General features: G+C 34.6%; 1 protein-coding gene across 1 annotated transcript in view; it reads left to right on the top strand.

The window, feature by feature from the left end:
• Positions 1-19,031, top strand: part of LOC115210731 (5'-nucleotidase domain-containing protein 3) — a 57,443-nt gene that overhangs the window by 18,077 nt on the left and 20,335 nt on the right. The window contains exons 3-10 of the mRNA XM_029779440.2: positions 1,112-1,186; positions 2,082-2,137; positions 5,672-5,762; positions 10,309-10,377; positions 13,156-13,212; positions 14,703-14,763; positions 17,962-18,064; positions 18,183-18,284. Coding sequence (XP_029635300.1) covers positions 1,112-1,186; positions 2,082-2,137; positions 5,672-5,762; positions 10,309-10,377; positions 13,156-13,212; positions 14,703-14,763; positions 17,962-18,064; positions 18,183-18,284 — 614 coding nt within the window. The remainder of the gene's footprint in view (positions 1-1,111; positions 1,187-2,081; positions 2,138-5,671; positions 5,763-10,308; positions 10,378-13,155; positions 13,213-14,702; positions 14,764-17,961; positions 18,065-18,182; positions 18,285-19,031) is intronic.

Below are 19,031 nucleotides of genomic sequence, written 5' to 3'. Positions count from 1 at the left end.
GCTTTATATATTTCACTAATCAACAGTGATTCATGTTATTCGCACCTGCCTGTATCATCATCATCATCATCATCATTCATCATTGGATGTCCCTTTTTCCATTCTGGGTTAGGTTGGATGGTTTGACTTGAACAAATGAGCCAGAGGGTTGTGTTAAGTTCTTATGTCTGCCTTGGCATTGTTTCTACAGCTGGACGTCCTTCTTCATACCAGTCACTTCACAGAGTGTACAGGGTGCTTTTTCATGTGGTGCCAGCCCTGGTGAGGTCACCATGTACCTACAAGACAAAGCTCTTCAATTGAGCTGGGAATAGAATTATGGGATAAGAAACAGGGACAGGAGCAGATGTCTTGCTGAAGAGGTGTGTACAGGATTTGCCCACCTGAAGAGAGAGAGAGAGAGAGAGAGAGAGAGAGAGAGAGAGAGAGAGAGAAGAGAGAGAGAGAGAGAGAGAGAGAGAGAGAGAGATGTGAAGTCAAGGTAGAAGGTGAATATGAGAGACAGATAAGAGTTTCATGAGATGTATTTATAATTTCCTTTGGCTCTGTAGAATATTTCTTTTCTTTTTCTTTTTATTTCTTAACATTAACTCACATGCATTGTATGAATTCTTCCGTCATTACTAAACATTTGGTTTATCAAATGAAATAACTTGAAGAGAACTAATATTCCTAATCTCCCTATCAATTTCCTAACAAAACTAAATAGTCAATTAGTGTGAAAACAAGAATGTTGCTTCATATTAGAAAAGTACTTAATAGATATTTGAATTGTATTTTGAGGATGATGATGTATATTATAAATTATTTGTGAATTCTTTCACAGATGATCATTTTGCTATATTTTCATGCCTGATATTTTATTTTATGGACACTGAAAGTTGCTATTGAAATTCTTTATTATTCATCAATAATTTCCTTTTTGTTAGCACCAATTATTTCTGTTCAGTTATATGATCAGTTCAGTAAAATTCATAAAATCCATTACCTAACATTTGCATTATCCATGTCTAAGTACAATATTATTTACTTACCGAGAATAAAATGCATACATATCCTGCTTATTCAATTTATCACACTAATGGGAAAAATTATGTTTCATGTTTTACAGTATCCTGAGGGCCTGCGTGAAATGAAATATGATCCTAACTTTGCTGTTCGTGGACTTCACTATGATGTCCGAAAAGTAAGTGCTATTTTTCTATTTAATGTTTATAGTATCTAGATTTTAGTAGTAGAATATCATATATTATTAGTCTTGCCTAATATTGAGTTTTTCAGGTGACACATTACTTTATATAACATAGTGATTATATCAGTTATTTTATTTACTAATTTTAGTACCAAAAGTTATAATAGAATTTTAGCTGATTGGCTCTTAATTTTAGCTTTCTTCAGTGACCTTTGATTTTATATCTACTATACTTGCCACCATCCAATGATATTTTCTTATCCATTTCACTCATTTTTCAATAATACATAGCAACGGATTGCATTAGGTAAGGTATATAACTAAAAACATTGATTAGAAGTGATAACAGATTCATAAAAAAAAAGATATAAAAAAAGACACAACGATAAAAAAAAAAGGGTGCAAACATAGCTGTATGGTAAAAAGCTTGATTTCCAACCACATGGCTCTAAGTTCAGTCCCACTGCATGACACCTTGAACAAGTATCTTCTACTATAGCCTCAAGTTGAACAAAATTTTACGAGTGGATTTGGTGGACAGTTACTGAAAGAAGCCCATTGTGTGTGTGTGTGTGTGTGTGTGTGTGTGTGTGCGTGTGTGTCTTTGTGTCTGTGTTTGTCTCCCACCACAACTTGACAACTGGTATTGGTGTGTTTATGTCTTCATAACTTAGCTGTTCAACAAAAGAAACCGATAGAATAAGTACTGTAGTTGGTTCATTAAAAAAAAATGAAGTTCTGGAGTCAATTCATTTGACTAAAAGTTCTTCAAAGCAGTGCCCCAGCATGGCCACAGTCTAATAACAAACAAGTAAAAGATGAAGATTGTATAAGGATAAGAATAGTATCAAGATGAATGATTATAATATTTCTACATTTTAATTTTCAGGGTCTCTTAATGAAAATTGATTCTTTCCATCATATTATGTTGGGAACTGTCTACAGGTATGTTATGTTTTCAAGTTGCTAATACTTTACTGGTTAAATGTCAAAATATTTGAGAAGAGTCATTTTTAATAAGATCGCAATTTTTGGAGCCTAAAAGATGAAACAACTCTTTCTCTTTATATATTTACACACACATTATGTTTCTATCAGTTTAATCTCTGATTACCATCAGATGTCTTATTTCTGGATTATATCTTGACAACTTTATTTCTAAACATGTTTCAGTAACATAGTAGACAAGAGTGTTATAACCTTTAGTTTAGAAATAAAGGTGGAATCTTGCTCAGTAGGAGTTCTAACAGAGCCATCTTGGATAAAGAATAATGAGTAAGTAGGAGAATTCTGCAAAGTTACTGTATCCTCTCTTGACAAGTGAACAACCAGCTGCAATTTGGGATGCAGCAAAGCTTTCAGGCTGTGCAATGAACCTTTTAAATTTCTGATGGGTTTCTTACTAGCATAGTGATGGTGGTAGCAGTCTACCAATTGTAGTAGTAACAGTGGTAGTAAGTGACTTTCTCTAGGTGTTTTAAGTAGTGCTCTTCACCTGTATTACAGTATTTTCAGTGGGGTAGATGAAGAGAAAACTGTAACTCATAGATATTAATATCCACTATATTAATCTCTGTAAGTAACCCAGCTAGAAAACAATGGCCCTGGGTGAAACACTTAAAATCCTGTTCTCACTAGGGTATTTGTCACAAACTGTGGCTTCCATCAGTGATGGTTCAAAGAAAGGTAGATGAGAAGATATATGCTATGTGCAAGAAGTTAGATAGAAAGGAGCTTCATCCAAATTCTTTGCAGGCAAGAAACAAAGGTACAAATTCTTCTTGGTGGGTAACAATGATGGGGTAGGCAAAATAGACATTGTTTTTAGAAAATAAATACCTATGGCAATTGAAATTATTAGACTGTATGTTACAATTATAAAGCTTAGACTAGTCTGCTCAGTACAAAAATGAGGTAAGACTCATGAACAGAAGGACCACTTGTATGAGACCGTTCTGCTGATTGCTTCCAAAACAAATGACAGCAACCTCAGTATTGCTGCTGACAAATTTAAGAGAAATGTTGACCATCATAAAAGCTTCTTGGCATACATGAAGGATATGGAATGAAGAGGGATCAAAACTCCCAGTGTTCTGTGATATAGATGGTCTAACCATATGCAACACTAACTTCAGGAAGCTGGCAGCTGCCTGATACTTACCAGTCAAGTAAGTACAGAAGCCAGATAGTCTTCTTACTCACCTGGAAAAGGAATGGATAGATGGTTGTGAATATTAGATGTTTCCCTAATGAAGAGTGTATTACCTAACATAGATTAATGATTAGTGACTTCAGAGTAAGAGGTAGACAAACTCAGAGACCAAAGACAAATGGTAGAAGGAAGACATGGAAGTAGAAAAAGCAGTAGGTTTAGAGGTGTATTTATTATCACATACAACAAGAAAGAACTGGAGACAGAAACTTTAATGGAAGACGATTGGGAGTTCCTGTGTATCAACTAACTAGATCTGTGGCTGCTGGACTAGAAGGTTGAGTGAACATACAGAATCTCCCCAAACTTACTATTTTCTCATATTAATTAACAATGTTAGGTTGTTAATGTCCTAAGAAGCTTTGTATTTGTCACCTGCATAAAATCACTCAAAGACACATTCAAATTCTTAGCTCATAGTTCACTCTCTCCTCTCTACCTTTTCTTCCAGTGCTGTATTGGCCTCTACTCCTTGGAAATGACTGGACTCATCTTTCCTCCACCTTTCATCAACTTTTGTTATATCTAGTCCTCCAGGCCCTACACTAATTTCCAGATATTCAAACTCCCTGGAATTCCCTCCTTGCTCCATACCTTTCCCACAGGTGTTGACATGCAAAAGTTTGAGACTATCAATGATTAATATCACTGTTCTAAGAGGGCCTTTGAAGCTCATGAACATTTTCCCTTCCCTCAGATCCCATAAGAAAAAGGAAAAGCAAATGCTCATGACACCTCATCCTACAATTCTTAACCTTAGGGAAATTTCTCCTTGAAGTAGGATTCAGGATTCCAGAGGGAAATTTGAGGATTCATGTAGGGGAGATTGTTTTTAAACCAAAATATTTTTTTGTCATTTTTTTCACTCTTTTTGCTTGATTTTTGCCTACCACCATCATTGTTACCCTCCATGAAGAACTTGTAACTTCGTTTTTTATCTGTGAAGAATATGGCTGAGGCTCCTTTCCAGCTTACTTCTACATACAGCACGTAACTTCTTACTTTCATTTCAGCATCTCCTCAATCTGTCCTCACCTATCTTTCTTTGTACCATCACTGATGGTAGCTACAGTTTGTGATAAATATCCTAGTGAGTACAGGATTTTAATTAATGTTGATTTTTAAGTATGCTAATGTTATGCAATGAATTGTACTGTATTCAGAATCACTCTTCCCTTGTATGTGGAGGAAATTAGGATGGTAGAGTGGTAACAAGGAGAAATGGTTATGAAACACTGATCTAGTCAAAGTGCAATATTCCAAAGTTCGCAGTAGATTTCAGCTGACTTGAATCCACAACTAAAATGGTAATATTGTTATTTACAGCATCATTTATATACAAGCTATAATCTTAGAGAAGAGCTCCAATCTCTCTCTCTCTTTCTTCCCCACTCACTCCAGTCATCAACATGCAGTTTATCAAGACATGCATCAACTTCCTCACCTCTTTTGGAGGGCCTGTGAAAACTATGGGCACATCACCTTCCTATCTTCCTCTAGACCAGTGTTTCTCAAAGAAGATTCAATCTGCAAGATAAAATGTCTTTTAATCAAATTTAATAAAGTAATAAATTATAATTTTTTTTTTTTTTTGATGAGTAAATTTCTCTGTTTAAAATATTTTTTATTTAGTTTAATTATTATCTGTTAAAATTAAGGTGATAAGGGTTGTCTATAAAATATAGATATGAGTTCTGCAATTTTTGGAAAATTCTATAGTGGATGCTATGTCAAAATAAGTTTGAAGACCTTACACATAACCAATCTTGAGTTAAAAAAATTGTAAGTGTCATTTATTTTTATTGCATCAGACCTTTGTTCTGTCTTCTGGTGTCAGCATTTCTTATAAAATTATTCTACTTCTATATTGATACAATGTGAAAAGGAATTGAGTTTTTTATTTGATATTAACAAAAGAATTATCTCTAGGATAAGCATATACAACAAGGTTTTAAATTTTAATGAGATTACTGTTGTTGTTTAGCCTCTTCTTAACCTTTGTCAGGCAAATGTATGGTCTAATATCGTCCAGCCATGACATCACATTTTTTTAAAGACAGTATATCCAGGACTACATTATCCTTTTGCCATTTTTGAAACAAGAAGGTGTAATTTGAGGAAAATCTTGCCTTTATTTTTAGCAGCTTGAGCAGCCCTGTAGAAGGTCCTTCAAGGACATTTAATTACAGCTGTTGTTATTGGTGATATTGTTTATGTTAGTCCTACCCTAAATACATGTTCTTTTATGTTCATATTCTATTTTACAGAGGTCTGAGGCCAGTTGTTGATGAGGAAGTGAAGGAGCTATATGATGGCACACATGTACCGCTGGAGAGTATGAATACTTTCTATGGAACTGTAAGTCATTCAGATAAAAACCTTAATTTCAATGACTTTCTTATTGCTTAGAGTCCTATAAGACACTGAATAAATTATTTTACATAAGAAACCTCTTTGATTTGATTTATGATACAGACTTTAAAAAAACTCAGTTTCATTACCCATCAAGTCGAATATGCAGGGTGCAAGTATGGCTGTGTGGTAAAACAGTTCACTTCACAATCACATGGTTTTTTTGTTCTTTACCACTGTGCCACACCTTTGGCAAGTGTCTTCCTCCATGGTTTTGAGTCGATCACTATCTGTGAGTGGAATTTGGTAGGCAGAATCAACTGTACAGAAACCTGTTACATGTGTGTTTGTGTGTGTGTGTGTGTATGCATGCACATGTGTATGCATGCCTGTGCTTGTACATGTGTCTCTATGTTTGTGTATCTTTCACCAATCTACATTGATGAACGATATAAACTCTAGCAAGAAACAATAGAAAGCTGATGCATTTGGAATGAAGTACCCTGGGATACACCAAGTTACAAGTACTCCTTGTCATTCTAGTCACCAGAAATGTAGTGAATCAGCAATTAGTCCCTTGGAAGCCTGTAACCAACAACATTATTGTTTACAAACTGTGATATAAAATAAATAGGTTGATGTGTTTTTTACATTTGTTGAAGAATAGTCTTATTTAATTCTGATCAGGCAGACTATAGCTAATTAAATGCTTAACAGTGACCCATTAACTTGACATACCCAGTATTAGACCTGGTGTCATTTTAGTATTCAGCTAGCCCTTATCTATTTTAGGCTAGTTCTCTTAAGATATACAATTTAGAACTACTACTACTACCACTACTACTACTACTACTGCTGCTGCTGCTACTACTACTACTACTACTACTACTACTACTCTGTTTCCATTTTTTGCTGAGTGTCTTCATGACACCTAGGGCAGAGAAATGCACTATACATTGGTAGACCATTAAAATAAACACACCAATTGTTCATTTACAAAGTCATGTGATAGAGAAAAAGGGAAAGAATGACAGAGAGAAAATAAAAAATAAAACAGTAAACAAAGAAAATAAAGGGGGAAAAAGAAAAGGAAATTCACAGCGACAATGCTCTTCTCAGTACATGTGAAGTATCAGTTAAGACAATCTTTTGCACTTCCTGCATGGATGGTAAGCCAGGGTTCATTTTAAATAATTTTCAGTTCCTTTTTTGATCATTTCAAGTGCTCCTACAATCACTGGTATTGTAACTATTTTGAGATGCCACATCTTTTCCATTTCAATTACCAAATCTTTATATTTTCTGAGCTTATTAAATTGCCAATATATTATGGTCACAGGGTATGCTCCTGTCAATCAATAGATATTTACTATATTATTTTGGTCTTTCACAACCATATCTGGTTTATTTGCTTTGATGGTACAGTCTGTACATACTGGAAAGCCCCAAAGAATCATTACATTTTCTACTTCAGTTACAGCCTCATGGTGATGCTTGTACCATTTGTCAGCAGTTTTGATTTTGTAATGCTGACACATTATCCAATGTAGATATTGGCCAACTCTGTCATGTCTTGATTTATATTCTACTAGTGCTAAAATCTTGCACTCAGAGATTAGGTGGTCCATTGTTTCAATCTCATCATTGCAGTATTGGCACTTTGAATTTACAACATTTTTCATCACATTGGCTCGATAGTTCTGGGTCAGTAAGCTCTGTTCTTGAGTAGCCAAGATAAAGCCTTCACTCTCTGCCTTTAGCCTTGAGCTCCATAGCCACTGATGGGTGTGCTTCTGTTCTATATCACCTTATTTGCTACAGGTCACATATTTGCCATGCAGAGGTTTTTGTTCCCACCTATCAGTCAATTGTTCAAACATATTTTGTTTTGTTATTGATTTCACTTTCTTTGCGACTACAGTTGCACTTCCATCATGCTGTTCAACCTGAGTATTATGCATAAACTCACTTGAAAAGTTTTTGCTCTCCTTCGTAACAGAATGAAGTTTTTTACATCTTTCATGGTTTTCAATGAGTCTTAGCGTCCAGTCGTTAGATGTTTCAAGATATTTTGCCAGGCCAATTGTGTGGTTTTGTAAGAGATTTCAAATCGGATCAAGCCTCAGCTTCCTTAAGCTCTAGGTAGGTAAAAATAATCTATGTCTGGGTGGTGCATCTTATTGCAAGTCAACAGCTTACGGATCTTTTTGTCAATCTTCCTTATTTCACTCATATTCCAGTTCAACACATTGAAACTGTAAATATTAACCGGAACTGCTAAGGAATTTATAGCCAATACCTTGTTATATGCATTTAACTCGGATTTTAGGACTGCTTGAACTCTCCTGTAACATTCTTGCCTGATCTCTTTCATACTTGCATGTTGAATGCCAGAGTTCTCATTTATTCTGAGGTATTTGTTAGTTTGTTCCTGCTCGAATTCTTTTATGACTGTGTCAACATCCAACACCACTGAATGTGAGGTCTTCAATTTCCCTTTCTGGAAAGTGGCCTTGGCACATTTATCAAGACCAAATTCCATTCCGATGTCATCACTGAATACTTTCACAGTACATAGTAGTCCTTCAAGCTCGTTATCATCTTTGCCATAAAGTTTTAAGTCATCCATATAAAATAGATGACTTATTTTTTTGTTGCCAATTTTATATCCATACCCTATTCTGTTAAGGTCACTTGTAAGGGGTATCAGGGCTAAGCAAAAAATTGAAGGTGAAAGTGAGTTACCTTAGAAAATGCTGCAATTGATATTAATATTTTTTGTGGTCAGTACTCCATTAGAGATGTATAACTGGAGATTTGTATTCCACATTGACATGTGCTTCAGGAAGTTTGAAATCACAGGAGAAATTTTGAAGATATCCTGCAATTTCAAGATCCATGAATGCTGTGTGCTGTCAAAGGCCTTTTTATAATCAATCTATGCGGAACTGAGATTTCTGCATTTGCTATGATAGTTCTGAAGAATCATGCAATTGATTAAGAGTTGGTCTTTGCATCCATAAGAACTTCATCAGCACCCTTTTTGTTCACTGGGAAAATGTTGTTCTGTTCCATAAATTTGTATATTTTCTCCATGAGGATGGATGTTGAAGTTTTATACGTGGTAAATAGACATGTTACAGGCCAATAGTTTTGGGGAAAATTGGTTTCATTATTCTTCAGGAATACTTAAGTAATACCTCTTGCTAACCAATCTGGTGTTTTTGTAGGATCTCTCATAATTTCATTGACTAAATGGATTAACTTCTCATGTGTGCACAGGAGCAATGCAAGCCAAAAATTTGGCACCCTATCATTACCAGAGGATTTCCACTTATGAGCCTTCATGTGTGTCATCCTTAGGTCTGCTATTGTGATGTCTTCCTATGCTTGTTTTGGTAAATTTTGGTAGGACCCTTCTGTGTATCTAATCCAGCCTGCATTTTCATTGTATGTTTTCATCACTCCAGATATTTTTCCAAAAGTTTTCAACTTCTTCCATGGGAGTGGGGTCTTCAGTGGTTGTTTTCTCCTTCCCTAGTTCTCTGTAGAATGTTTTCACATTGGATGTGAACAGCTTATTTTGCTTGTAAAACTTGTTTCTCTACTCAAATCCTTGTATTCTTTGCATGGAGTGTTTCTTTTGCTAAAAGCAGTTCTTTTCTTGGTGAGATGGCCTGCCTAATGCATATTAATCAGTGTATATTACTTCTGTATACTCTTCTTGGGTCCATTTGATCCTCTTCATTTTTCTTTCCGTGGTGGGTATGGTGATGAACTTGGAGGGCTCAAGTTGGGGCAGTTCCCATTCAAGTGACCATCCAGGTTCGTATTCTGAGAAGAGTTTGTGCCAGTGGATGACTTTTCAACCTCAGGCTGGCTCTCTCCTGGGGGACACTCTTCCAGATTAACCATAGGACAAGCAATAGTTTTCCTCTTTGTTTCATAAGACATATTTGTGCTACATTAAAATTATTAGTATTGATCCCTGTGACAGTTGTAGAGACTGTTCTTGTGTATGCTACTAATACTACTATTATTATTATTATTATTATTGAGTGAGAGAGCAGTGCATGCCGTCAAAGTGACACTGGGGTAAAATATATGAAGCCCAGTATATCCATCATGACTACCAGTCTGATAAGGGTTCACCAGGCACATGCATCACAACCATATGTGCGCGATATGGTGATCTCATATCAAGATAAACAGCACATGACCTACTACTACTACTACTAATATTATTAGTATTAGTATTATTATTTCTTTTTACCTCTACTTTTCTTTGCTGGTCAAGTCTATTCATTACTTACTACACTCCTTCATAATATCTTTTTGAGCTCAACATTCAGAGATCACTTCATTTATGAATTATCATCCAGCCTATACCAATCATTAATTTTTTCTTTTGTTTCCTTGTTTTCATTTCACTAATATGTAAGTAAACCCTGAGAAAAATGGAATATCAAATTTTAAAAATATATAATTAAAATCTTTGTTGACATTTTATGTACTTTATAATGATTATCCTGAATTTCTTTTGTTTTATCAGGGTTTAATGCATCAATTGATGGATCTGTTTGCCCTTCCAGAAATTACGCTGTTAGCAAATGTTACTGAGGTAAAAGTCTTTTAATGCTTGTTAATATATTATTATCTTGTTTGTGTTCTTGTGGTGGTTCAGTTGGTAAAGCGTAGTAACCCTTATCCTTATGTTGGTGGCTCAAATCCATCCCACACTAACCAAATTAGCTAGTATTCTGCTGCAGTCACTTTACCTTTCATTCTTTCGAGGTCAATAAAATAAGTACCAGTTGAACACTGGAGTTGATGTAACCGACTTACCCCTCCCCCCAAATTACTGGCCTTGTGCCAAAAATTGAAATCAATATATTATTACCTTGTTCAAAATTACCTTGAATTAGTTCCCTGTATGCTAAATGACACAATATATAAACAAAGTCTTTGTTAATAAGTTACACTATATTACATATTATTATTACTTTATTACTGTACTAAATACTTATTACAGTTGTAAATTAATTTCCCAGAAATTCTGAATAATGGAAAATGTATTTCAAATTACATTCCCCAGTGTAGTGATTTGACAGAAATGGTAAAGTTTTACACATGTGTTCAAATTGTGCCAGTGTTTGCCTTGCATTTCACCCCTTTGTAGTGTATAAAAAAAGTACTTGTGATATACCAGGGTTGATTTACTTCTTATCTACAAAAATTGACTTTGTGTTGCAAAGGAAAAAATCCATATTGTACTTCTAAAGTATTGCATAACTGAAGAAACAACATCTATTTTAATGCACAACACAACATAAATCAGAAGCGAAATAAATTTAAATACTACTAAGCTGTAGCAATATCGTTTCCCTCATTGCTATCTTCACTGTTTGAGAAGAGTATTAAGAATAATCTCGTTCGAGATTACAAACATCTTCGGCTAGTTTAACATTGTTGTAAACACTAATCCAATTGGTTGAGACGTGACGCGATTTGTCTCTACCTATTTTCGCGCCACTGATTGACATATGACACAAGTGGTCTCTACTACGTTCACACCGCTGGTTGTCACGTGACGCGATTTGCCTCCGCTTGTTTTCGCGCCATTTGTTCCAAGCAGTCAATCACAGCTTTTCATTTCTGAAGTTCGTTTGAGCCACATAAACCTTATATAAAGAAGTGTTCTCAGACACTTTTCGTCTTTGGTTCTAGTCCTTCTCAGGACTAAACCTCTGACCGCACAGAGCATACTCGACCATGTTCCAGTTTGAAAGGTAGGCGACCACCATTATATCAAGAGAAAAATAACCAAGTAGAATATATAATGAAGACACAGCAAAAACCAAGCGACAGACACAACTCATCGCCAAACATCGTCTCTATCTATGAAGGTTTAATTTGTACACAAGACAACTACGGATTCAACTCTAGCGGTTAGGTGAAAATCTCACCATGGGAAAAACGGCTACAGTTAATATATCTGGAAGTATATTCATATCAAGAGAAAGATAAAACACAACAAGTGATTCAATTAATCTCAACTACGAGACGCAACATCTTAGTATGGAACTCTTACACTCCGTGTACCTCATAAACGGTAAATCAATTATCTGTCTTGAGTTCTAGTTCTTCTAAGAACTACCTTAAGCTATCTGTTGCTATGTCGATACAAACATCACAAGAAGCCTACTATATTCGCCGCCTTCACCATCAGGTACTTTTCTATGTCAATCACATTCACCTGATTTGTATATATCTCAAAGAGAAATCTTGTTGTCATTCCACTTGTGTTCTATTGCCGCTGTATGTATTATATGGTCTGTAATATTTCATTAGGAATATGACCACGTGCGACCGTGTCTCCTACACGATACGACCGCATGTGATCCTATTTCTTATAAAGCCTTACTCTACTTTAGGTGAAATACTGAGAATGTTGTGCATAAAATAGATATTGTTTAACTAATGATGAGCTAGCACATATATACAAACTAAGCTATCCACCTCAGTACTAGCTGAATTTGTGGCTGCTTTATATCAAAGATGAATGCTCTATGCTATTGATTAAGGAAGGAAGCCAAGTATGACTTCTCTGAGGAGCATTCAACAAACCTTGAAACAGTTGATCAAAACTAACTTTTTCTTCCACAATCTGTAACATAGAAAGAATATGTTCACATATTTCACTGAAGGCACGGTTTTGAAATATTTAAATTTATTCCAGTTCTTTTAATTTATGCTGTGTTGTGCATAAAATAGATATTGTACATATATATATATATATATGCATATATGATAGCCTTCTGCACAGTTTCAATCTAGCAAATTCTGCTCACAAGGCATTGGAATAAATTTAAATATTTCAAAACTGTGCCTTAAATGAAATATGTGAAGACATTCTTTCTATGTTGCAGCTGTGGAAGAAAAAGATAGTCTTTTGATTGACTGTTTCAAGGTTTGTTGAATGCTCCTCAGAGAAGTCATACTTGGCTTCCTTCCTTAATCAATAGCATAGAGCATTCATCTTTGATATAAAGCAGCCACAAATTCAGCTAGTACTGAGGTGGATAGCTTAGTTTGTATATATGTGCTAGCTCATCATTATGGTAGTAGACACTTGCCCAAGGTCCTATGGCATTGGATTGAATCTGAAACCACATGGTAGCAAAACACAGCTATGCTTGTACCCATCTCTGTCAGAAGAACCATATAATGGATCCTTAGATAAAAATGGAGTTAATGTAGCTGATACCAGATATGATGTAGCTAATATGCCTATGCATAATGTAGAAACAAATTAGCTGAAAGTAAATTTTTTAAAAGTCTTGTTTTTGTTGATATTTCATTTTTGAAAATATCCTGTTTTCTTTTTTCTCTGTTTTAGTACTTCCTTCGTAACAGTATTCCTTTTGACCCTGAATATGTCTTTCATGATGTCCGAGTAAGTACTTTTGAATATCTCTTTAGCTTTGACTGACTTTTATAATTTGATTTCTTTTGTTTGCTTTTCTTTACCCCCACCCTTTTTCTTTCCTTTCTTTTCCTTTCTTATCTCACTTTTTTTCTATTTCTTTGTATAATATAGCTTATCAATTTTGCCACGTTTCAAATATGGCGTCTTTAAAGAATTTAGCTTTGACAGTTTTTCACAAAACTGTACTGAGCTGGAAAATAACAGTCTCACTTTCTTGTTGCAATTTGACATATCTATCTTAAATATATATTTATAACTATATATAAATATTTGCATAAATACTTTCTTGTTGCAAGTATTTATGCAAATATTTATATATAGTTATAAATATATTTTTAAGATAGATATGTCAAATTTCTGTTGGTAAAAAAATGAACTTAAAATGTTGTTTGAAAATCTTCAGTTTAGACCAGATCTGTTCAGGCATTCACTCTTGACAAGCATCCAAAGTTATTTACTGAAAATTACTAGAATTACTTATGTCCAGACTCTGAATTTTGCTTTGTAAATTCAAAGTGGGTGTTGGTATTAGTAGAAGGGAGCTTTGTTAGAATTTGTTTATTTCAGGTAATGACAGTAACATAAATAAAGATTCTCTTTGGTAACATTTGACTGCATTTGAATCAGGAAAGAAGAGTCATAGATGGAAGAGAGCTGTCAGCTCATTCATACTTCCAGTTACAGACCTAATTCCAGTAACAGATCTTGGCAATGACATTTTGGAGAAGGATTATGTCATTCTTGTGTGAATTTCTATGTAGATGAAGGAACACATATTTATGCCAATAAATGGTGAAGCCAGAATTTAGAATGTAGAAGTGCAAAGATGAAATGCCAAATGATCGACCTGCATGGCTAAAACTGTACCACCATGCTTGAATAAATGGGTGGTATTGTTACGTGTGTGTATGTGTGAGTTCATTTTTACAAGGAAAAAGTTCAGTCATTAGCTTCGATGAAGCCAACAACCAACAAAACTACTAAGTCACTGTCAAATTTTTCCTTATAAAAATGAATGTAATATTTTACTTACATGTTTGGTATGAGCCTTCAATTAATGGTTGACTCTTTTTATACATAATTATATATAAAAACAAATATTATATTTTACACATTGCAAACATCTGATATAGAACTCAATACTTTAGTAGTGAACCAATTAAATTGGGATTTTGTATTTATTCCATATATATTCAACCAAAGATGACATGAAAAGGGTTAAATATGCATTAGGAACATAATCCAGTCAAGCTAATCTATGTCCCATCCTTTATACAAAGTAGCACCATTTTCATGCATAGAAATTATCATCCATTATTGCTGGAGTTGTTTATAACAGAAGAAGGTTATTTGAAAAGATAACCCCTTGACTGGCTTTTACTTTGGTAATTATTGTGAGGTTTGGTTAGGATAACTAAAACCATTCTTACTGCTTCATTTTGCCCATTCTCTTATAGTCTGCAGTACAAGACATTCACTTATCTGGTCAGCTACATCAAGAAATCATGTCTAATATTGGTGAGTTTCATTCTATTCTTCACATATAAACATTACTAAATTCTGTTCAAGCTTATAAAAGAGCATCTATATGATCACACAACTTGCTAGATGTAGCAGCTAAATTTCCTTCAACTGAAACCTTAGTTTTCTTGAAAAAGAAGTGATATATTAGATAATGTAGTTAGGCATACAATGCTTGAAAGGACAAGATTATTGCATCTAACTTGCAGCTAAACAGCTGCTAATAAGTAAATCTTAATTCTGAGTAGATAAAACTATTTTTTTTTATATTTCCATTGTTAAATTGTTTTTAATAATTTTATTTCTTCTTATCGAGTACGTCTGCAAAAACAACACTTGTTTGTTATTTGCAGCATAAAAATAAAATCTTTTGGAAAATTGTAATTTTGAAATATTTTGAAGAACATACTATTTAGTAGTAATTAATACTTAGAAGGCCAGTCTGTTTAGACCCAGGTAAACAACAACCTACCCTGGTTTAGTAGACAGTCTATGTTCCATGTTGTTCAAACTATCTTTTATCTTTTACTTGTTTCAGTCAATAGACTGTGGCCATACTGGGGCACTGCCTTGAAGAATTTTTAGTCATAGGAATCAACCCCAGTAATTTTCTTTTAAAGTCTGGTACTTATCCTATTGATCTCTTTTGCCAAACTGCTAAGTTACTTGGGTGTAAACACCTAATACCAGTTGTTAAGCTGTGTGGAGGACACACACACACACACACACACACACATATATACTTGACAGACTTCTTTCAAATCCAAATCCACTCATGTGGCTTAGGTTAGCCTGAGGCTATGGCAGAAGACACTTGTCCAAAGTGCCACGCAATGGGACTGAACCTGGAACCATATGATCGGAATGCAAGCTTCTTACTACACAGCCACGCCTCACCTATGGCTATTACATATTTACATAACCCACAATGTATGTAGGACCGTATTATCCAATGTCTGCTTCCCTTTTTAAGCTGGTAAACTATAATTTTGTGGGAGATTTGACTGCTATTTCCCTTGTTGCTAACTACTGTTATTATTTACTTTATGGTCAACTGTGTTTCAGCACATCTATGATCAAAGAGTGTTCCAACCATGATCATTCCATAGTGTACCTATGGCTACAGTATCCTGTGTATCTTTCATTTTTAAGATTCTTGGGTGTGAGTTGATGGGAAATTGGTGTTATTTGTACCAGGTCAAGTAACCATGTAAACACTTCTTAATTTATTCAAGAATGTAGAAGATTACTGTTTAACTGCAGTTCAGTCACAATCCATCAAAACTACTCCTGTTGTGATCATCCCTTCATTCAGTGAATCTAGGACCATAATATCCAATGTGTCCATCCATTTTTAAAATGATTTAAGGATACTTGACTGCCATTTGTAGCAAGTAGAGCAGCCTTTTGGGAGCTCTCAGTTTTTGTCACACTGTGTTTTAGCGAGCAATATGTAACAGGATAATAATAGTTTCTGATTGAAATAACTAAATTCTTCATCATCATCATCCATCATCATCATCATCCTCATCACCACCTCCACCATTGTGTTTACTTCTACTTTTTCCATGCAGGCATGGATTAGATGAGACTTCTTAAGACTATTCTACTGCTAGATTCTTTTCTTGATAGAAACCCTAACATTTTTTTCTTTCTTAATATTGAACTTTACTCTACATCTTTTTACATCAAATTGTTGAACTGCCCAACTTTTTGTTTATATGAGACTATCCAAAATGGCATCAAAACAAAGATGTGCAGAGCTAAACACACACATGCATCTGTACATGCATACACACACACGCACACATTCATGTGTACATGCATACACACTCATGTCCTAAGACAGGCTTCTTACAATTTCCATCTCCTAAATTTCATTCCCAAGGCATTGGTCAACCTCAAAGGCTGCAGTTGATGTCACCTAGCCAAAGTGCCACATTGAGATGTCTTGATATAATGTCACTAAAACTATTCCTGCTATTTTAATATCTGACAACTTGAAGACAGTGAACTGGCAGAATCATTAGCATGCCAGGAGTGGTTATATGGTAAGTAGCTTACCAACCACATGGTTCCGGGTTCAGTCCCACTGCGTGGCACCTTGAGCAAGTGTCTTCTACTATAGCTTCGGGCCGACCAAAACTTTGTGAGTGGATTTGGTAGACGGAAACTAAAAGAAGCCTGTTTTATATATATATATATATATATATATATATATATATATATATATATATATATATGTATGTATGTATGTATGTATGTATATATATATATATGTGTGTGTGTGTGTGTTTGTGTTTGCCCCCCCAACATCACTTGACAACCGATGCTGGTGTATTTACGTCCCCGTAACTTAGTGGTTTGGCAAAAGAGACCGATAGAATAAGTACTAGGCTTACAAAGAATAAGTCCTCGGGTCGATTTGCTCAATAAAGGCAGTGCTCCAGCATGGCCACAGTCAAATGACTGAAACAAGTAAAAGAATAAAAGAGTATGCCAGGCAAAATGTTTAGTAGCATTTCATCCAACTTCATGTTCTGAATTCAAATGCTGCTGAGGTCAACTTTGCCTCTCATCCTTTCAGGGTCGATAAAATAAGTAACAGTTGAACACTGGGGTCAATGTAATCAACTTCTCCCCATCTCCCAAAATTACTGGCCTTGTGCTAAAATTTGAAACTGATATTTGACAACTTGATTGCTGATGTCTGGATAAGAGAGCAACCTCATTTCCATTAACTATGAGAGACTACAAGGTGTATGCTTCTTCTCTCTTTCTCTTCACAAAGAAAATAAAGAAACAAACAAAGCAGTTAATATTAAGATGAATTAAGTTAGCACATAGGTGTGGCTGTCTTTGGGAAACAAGCATAAATATTTAAGATAAACTTATGAAAATACTTTGTACAGGAGAAGGGTTAATGAGTGGTTATGAATTCCAAATTATGTTATTTTCATGATTTATTATTATTATTATTTTGTTTTTCTACATTTTTTTCTTGTATTAGTCTCCAGTAGAAATGGAAAACATGTTCCTGTTAATGATAATATATAAAAAAATTCTTTCTTTTAATTTCATTATTTTTCCACAATTTTATGAAGAAATTTATAATTATTTGTTAAAGTGTAGTTTATAATTTGCATTTTTAAAATTTTACCAATTTTAATGAATTTTATATTTTTTCAATTTTAGGAAAATATTTAGTTAAAGGCCCTGAAGTGTTGATGTTGTTACAACGATTAACAGAAGCTAACAAAAAATTATTTCTTATTACAAACAGCGGCTTTCCTTTTGTGTGAGTTTGTTATTATACTTAATATTAATAGCTTAATTTATCTAACTACATTTAAAATATGGATATTTTCTGTGTAGCTTTCAGTTTTGCTAATTACAACTAAACATTTTTCTATTAGAGATGCTGGCATGCGCTATATTGTTGGTCCTGATTGGCAAAGTCTTTTTGATGTTGTCATCACCAATGCAAGGAAGCCAAAATTCTTTAATGAAGCCACAAGGTAAGATTTCTTCAGTGTATTTGCTATACTCTTTCTTTCTACTATAGGCACAAAGCCTGAAATTTTGGGGAGGAGGTCTAGTACTTTATTTTATCGACCTATCCTCCCCCCCATAAAAAAAAAGATGAAGAGCCAAGGAGACCTTGGCAAAATTTGAACTCAGAACATAAAGATGGATTAACTGCTGCTTAGCATTTTGTCTGGCATGCTAATGATTGTGCCAGCTCACAGCCTTCAAGCATATTGGTTTCAAATTTTGGAACAAGGCCAGCAATTCAAATTTTGGCACAAGACCAAAGGGGAGGATAAGTTGATTCCATCATCACCAGTGTTCAACTGGTACTTATTTTATCAACTTCAAAAGAATGAAAGGTAAAGTTGACCTTGGTGAAATCTGAACTCAGAACATAAAGACAGATGAAATGCTACTGCCAGATGAAATGCTACTGCCTTTTTATCACATTCAAGTATATTTAATGTAATCCTACTACATTGTTAATGTTATAATCCTCTGTTGGACTGTTGTAACACCCACTCTAGTATAGCAGTATAGTTAGTTAGACAAGTAAAGACATGACTATCTATCATGTCTTTACAACTGACCTTTGGCTGACACTCTTTCAACTTCCTATGTCACAGTGTTTGTAACAACTAGCACATACCACTTATCATGTAGGAAGAGTGTCCCTTCATTTCTATTATTCCCACAATATCTCTCCTTTTAAATTTTTCGCTTTTTTCTTAGGG

The sequence above is a fragment of the Octopus sinensis genome, linkage group LG4, assembly GCF_006345805.1.
Source record: "Octopus sinensis linkage group LG4, ASM634580v1, whole genome shotgun sequence".
Taxonomy (NCBI): Eukaryota; Metazoa; Mollusca; class Cephalopoda; order Octopoda; family Octopodidae; genus Octopus; species Octopus sinensis.
Note: the sequence above shows the minus strand (reverse complement) of the source record. Positions and strands in the feature narration are given on the sequence as shown.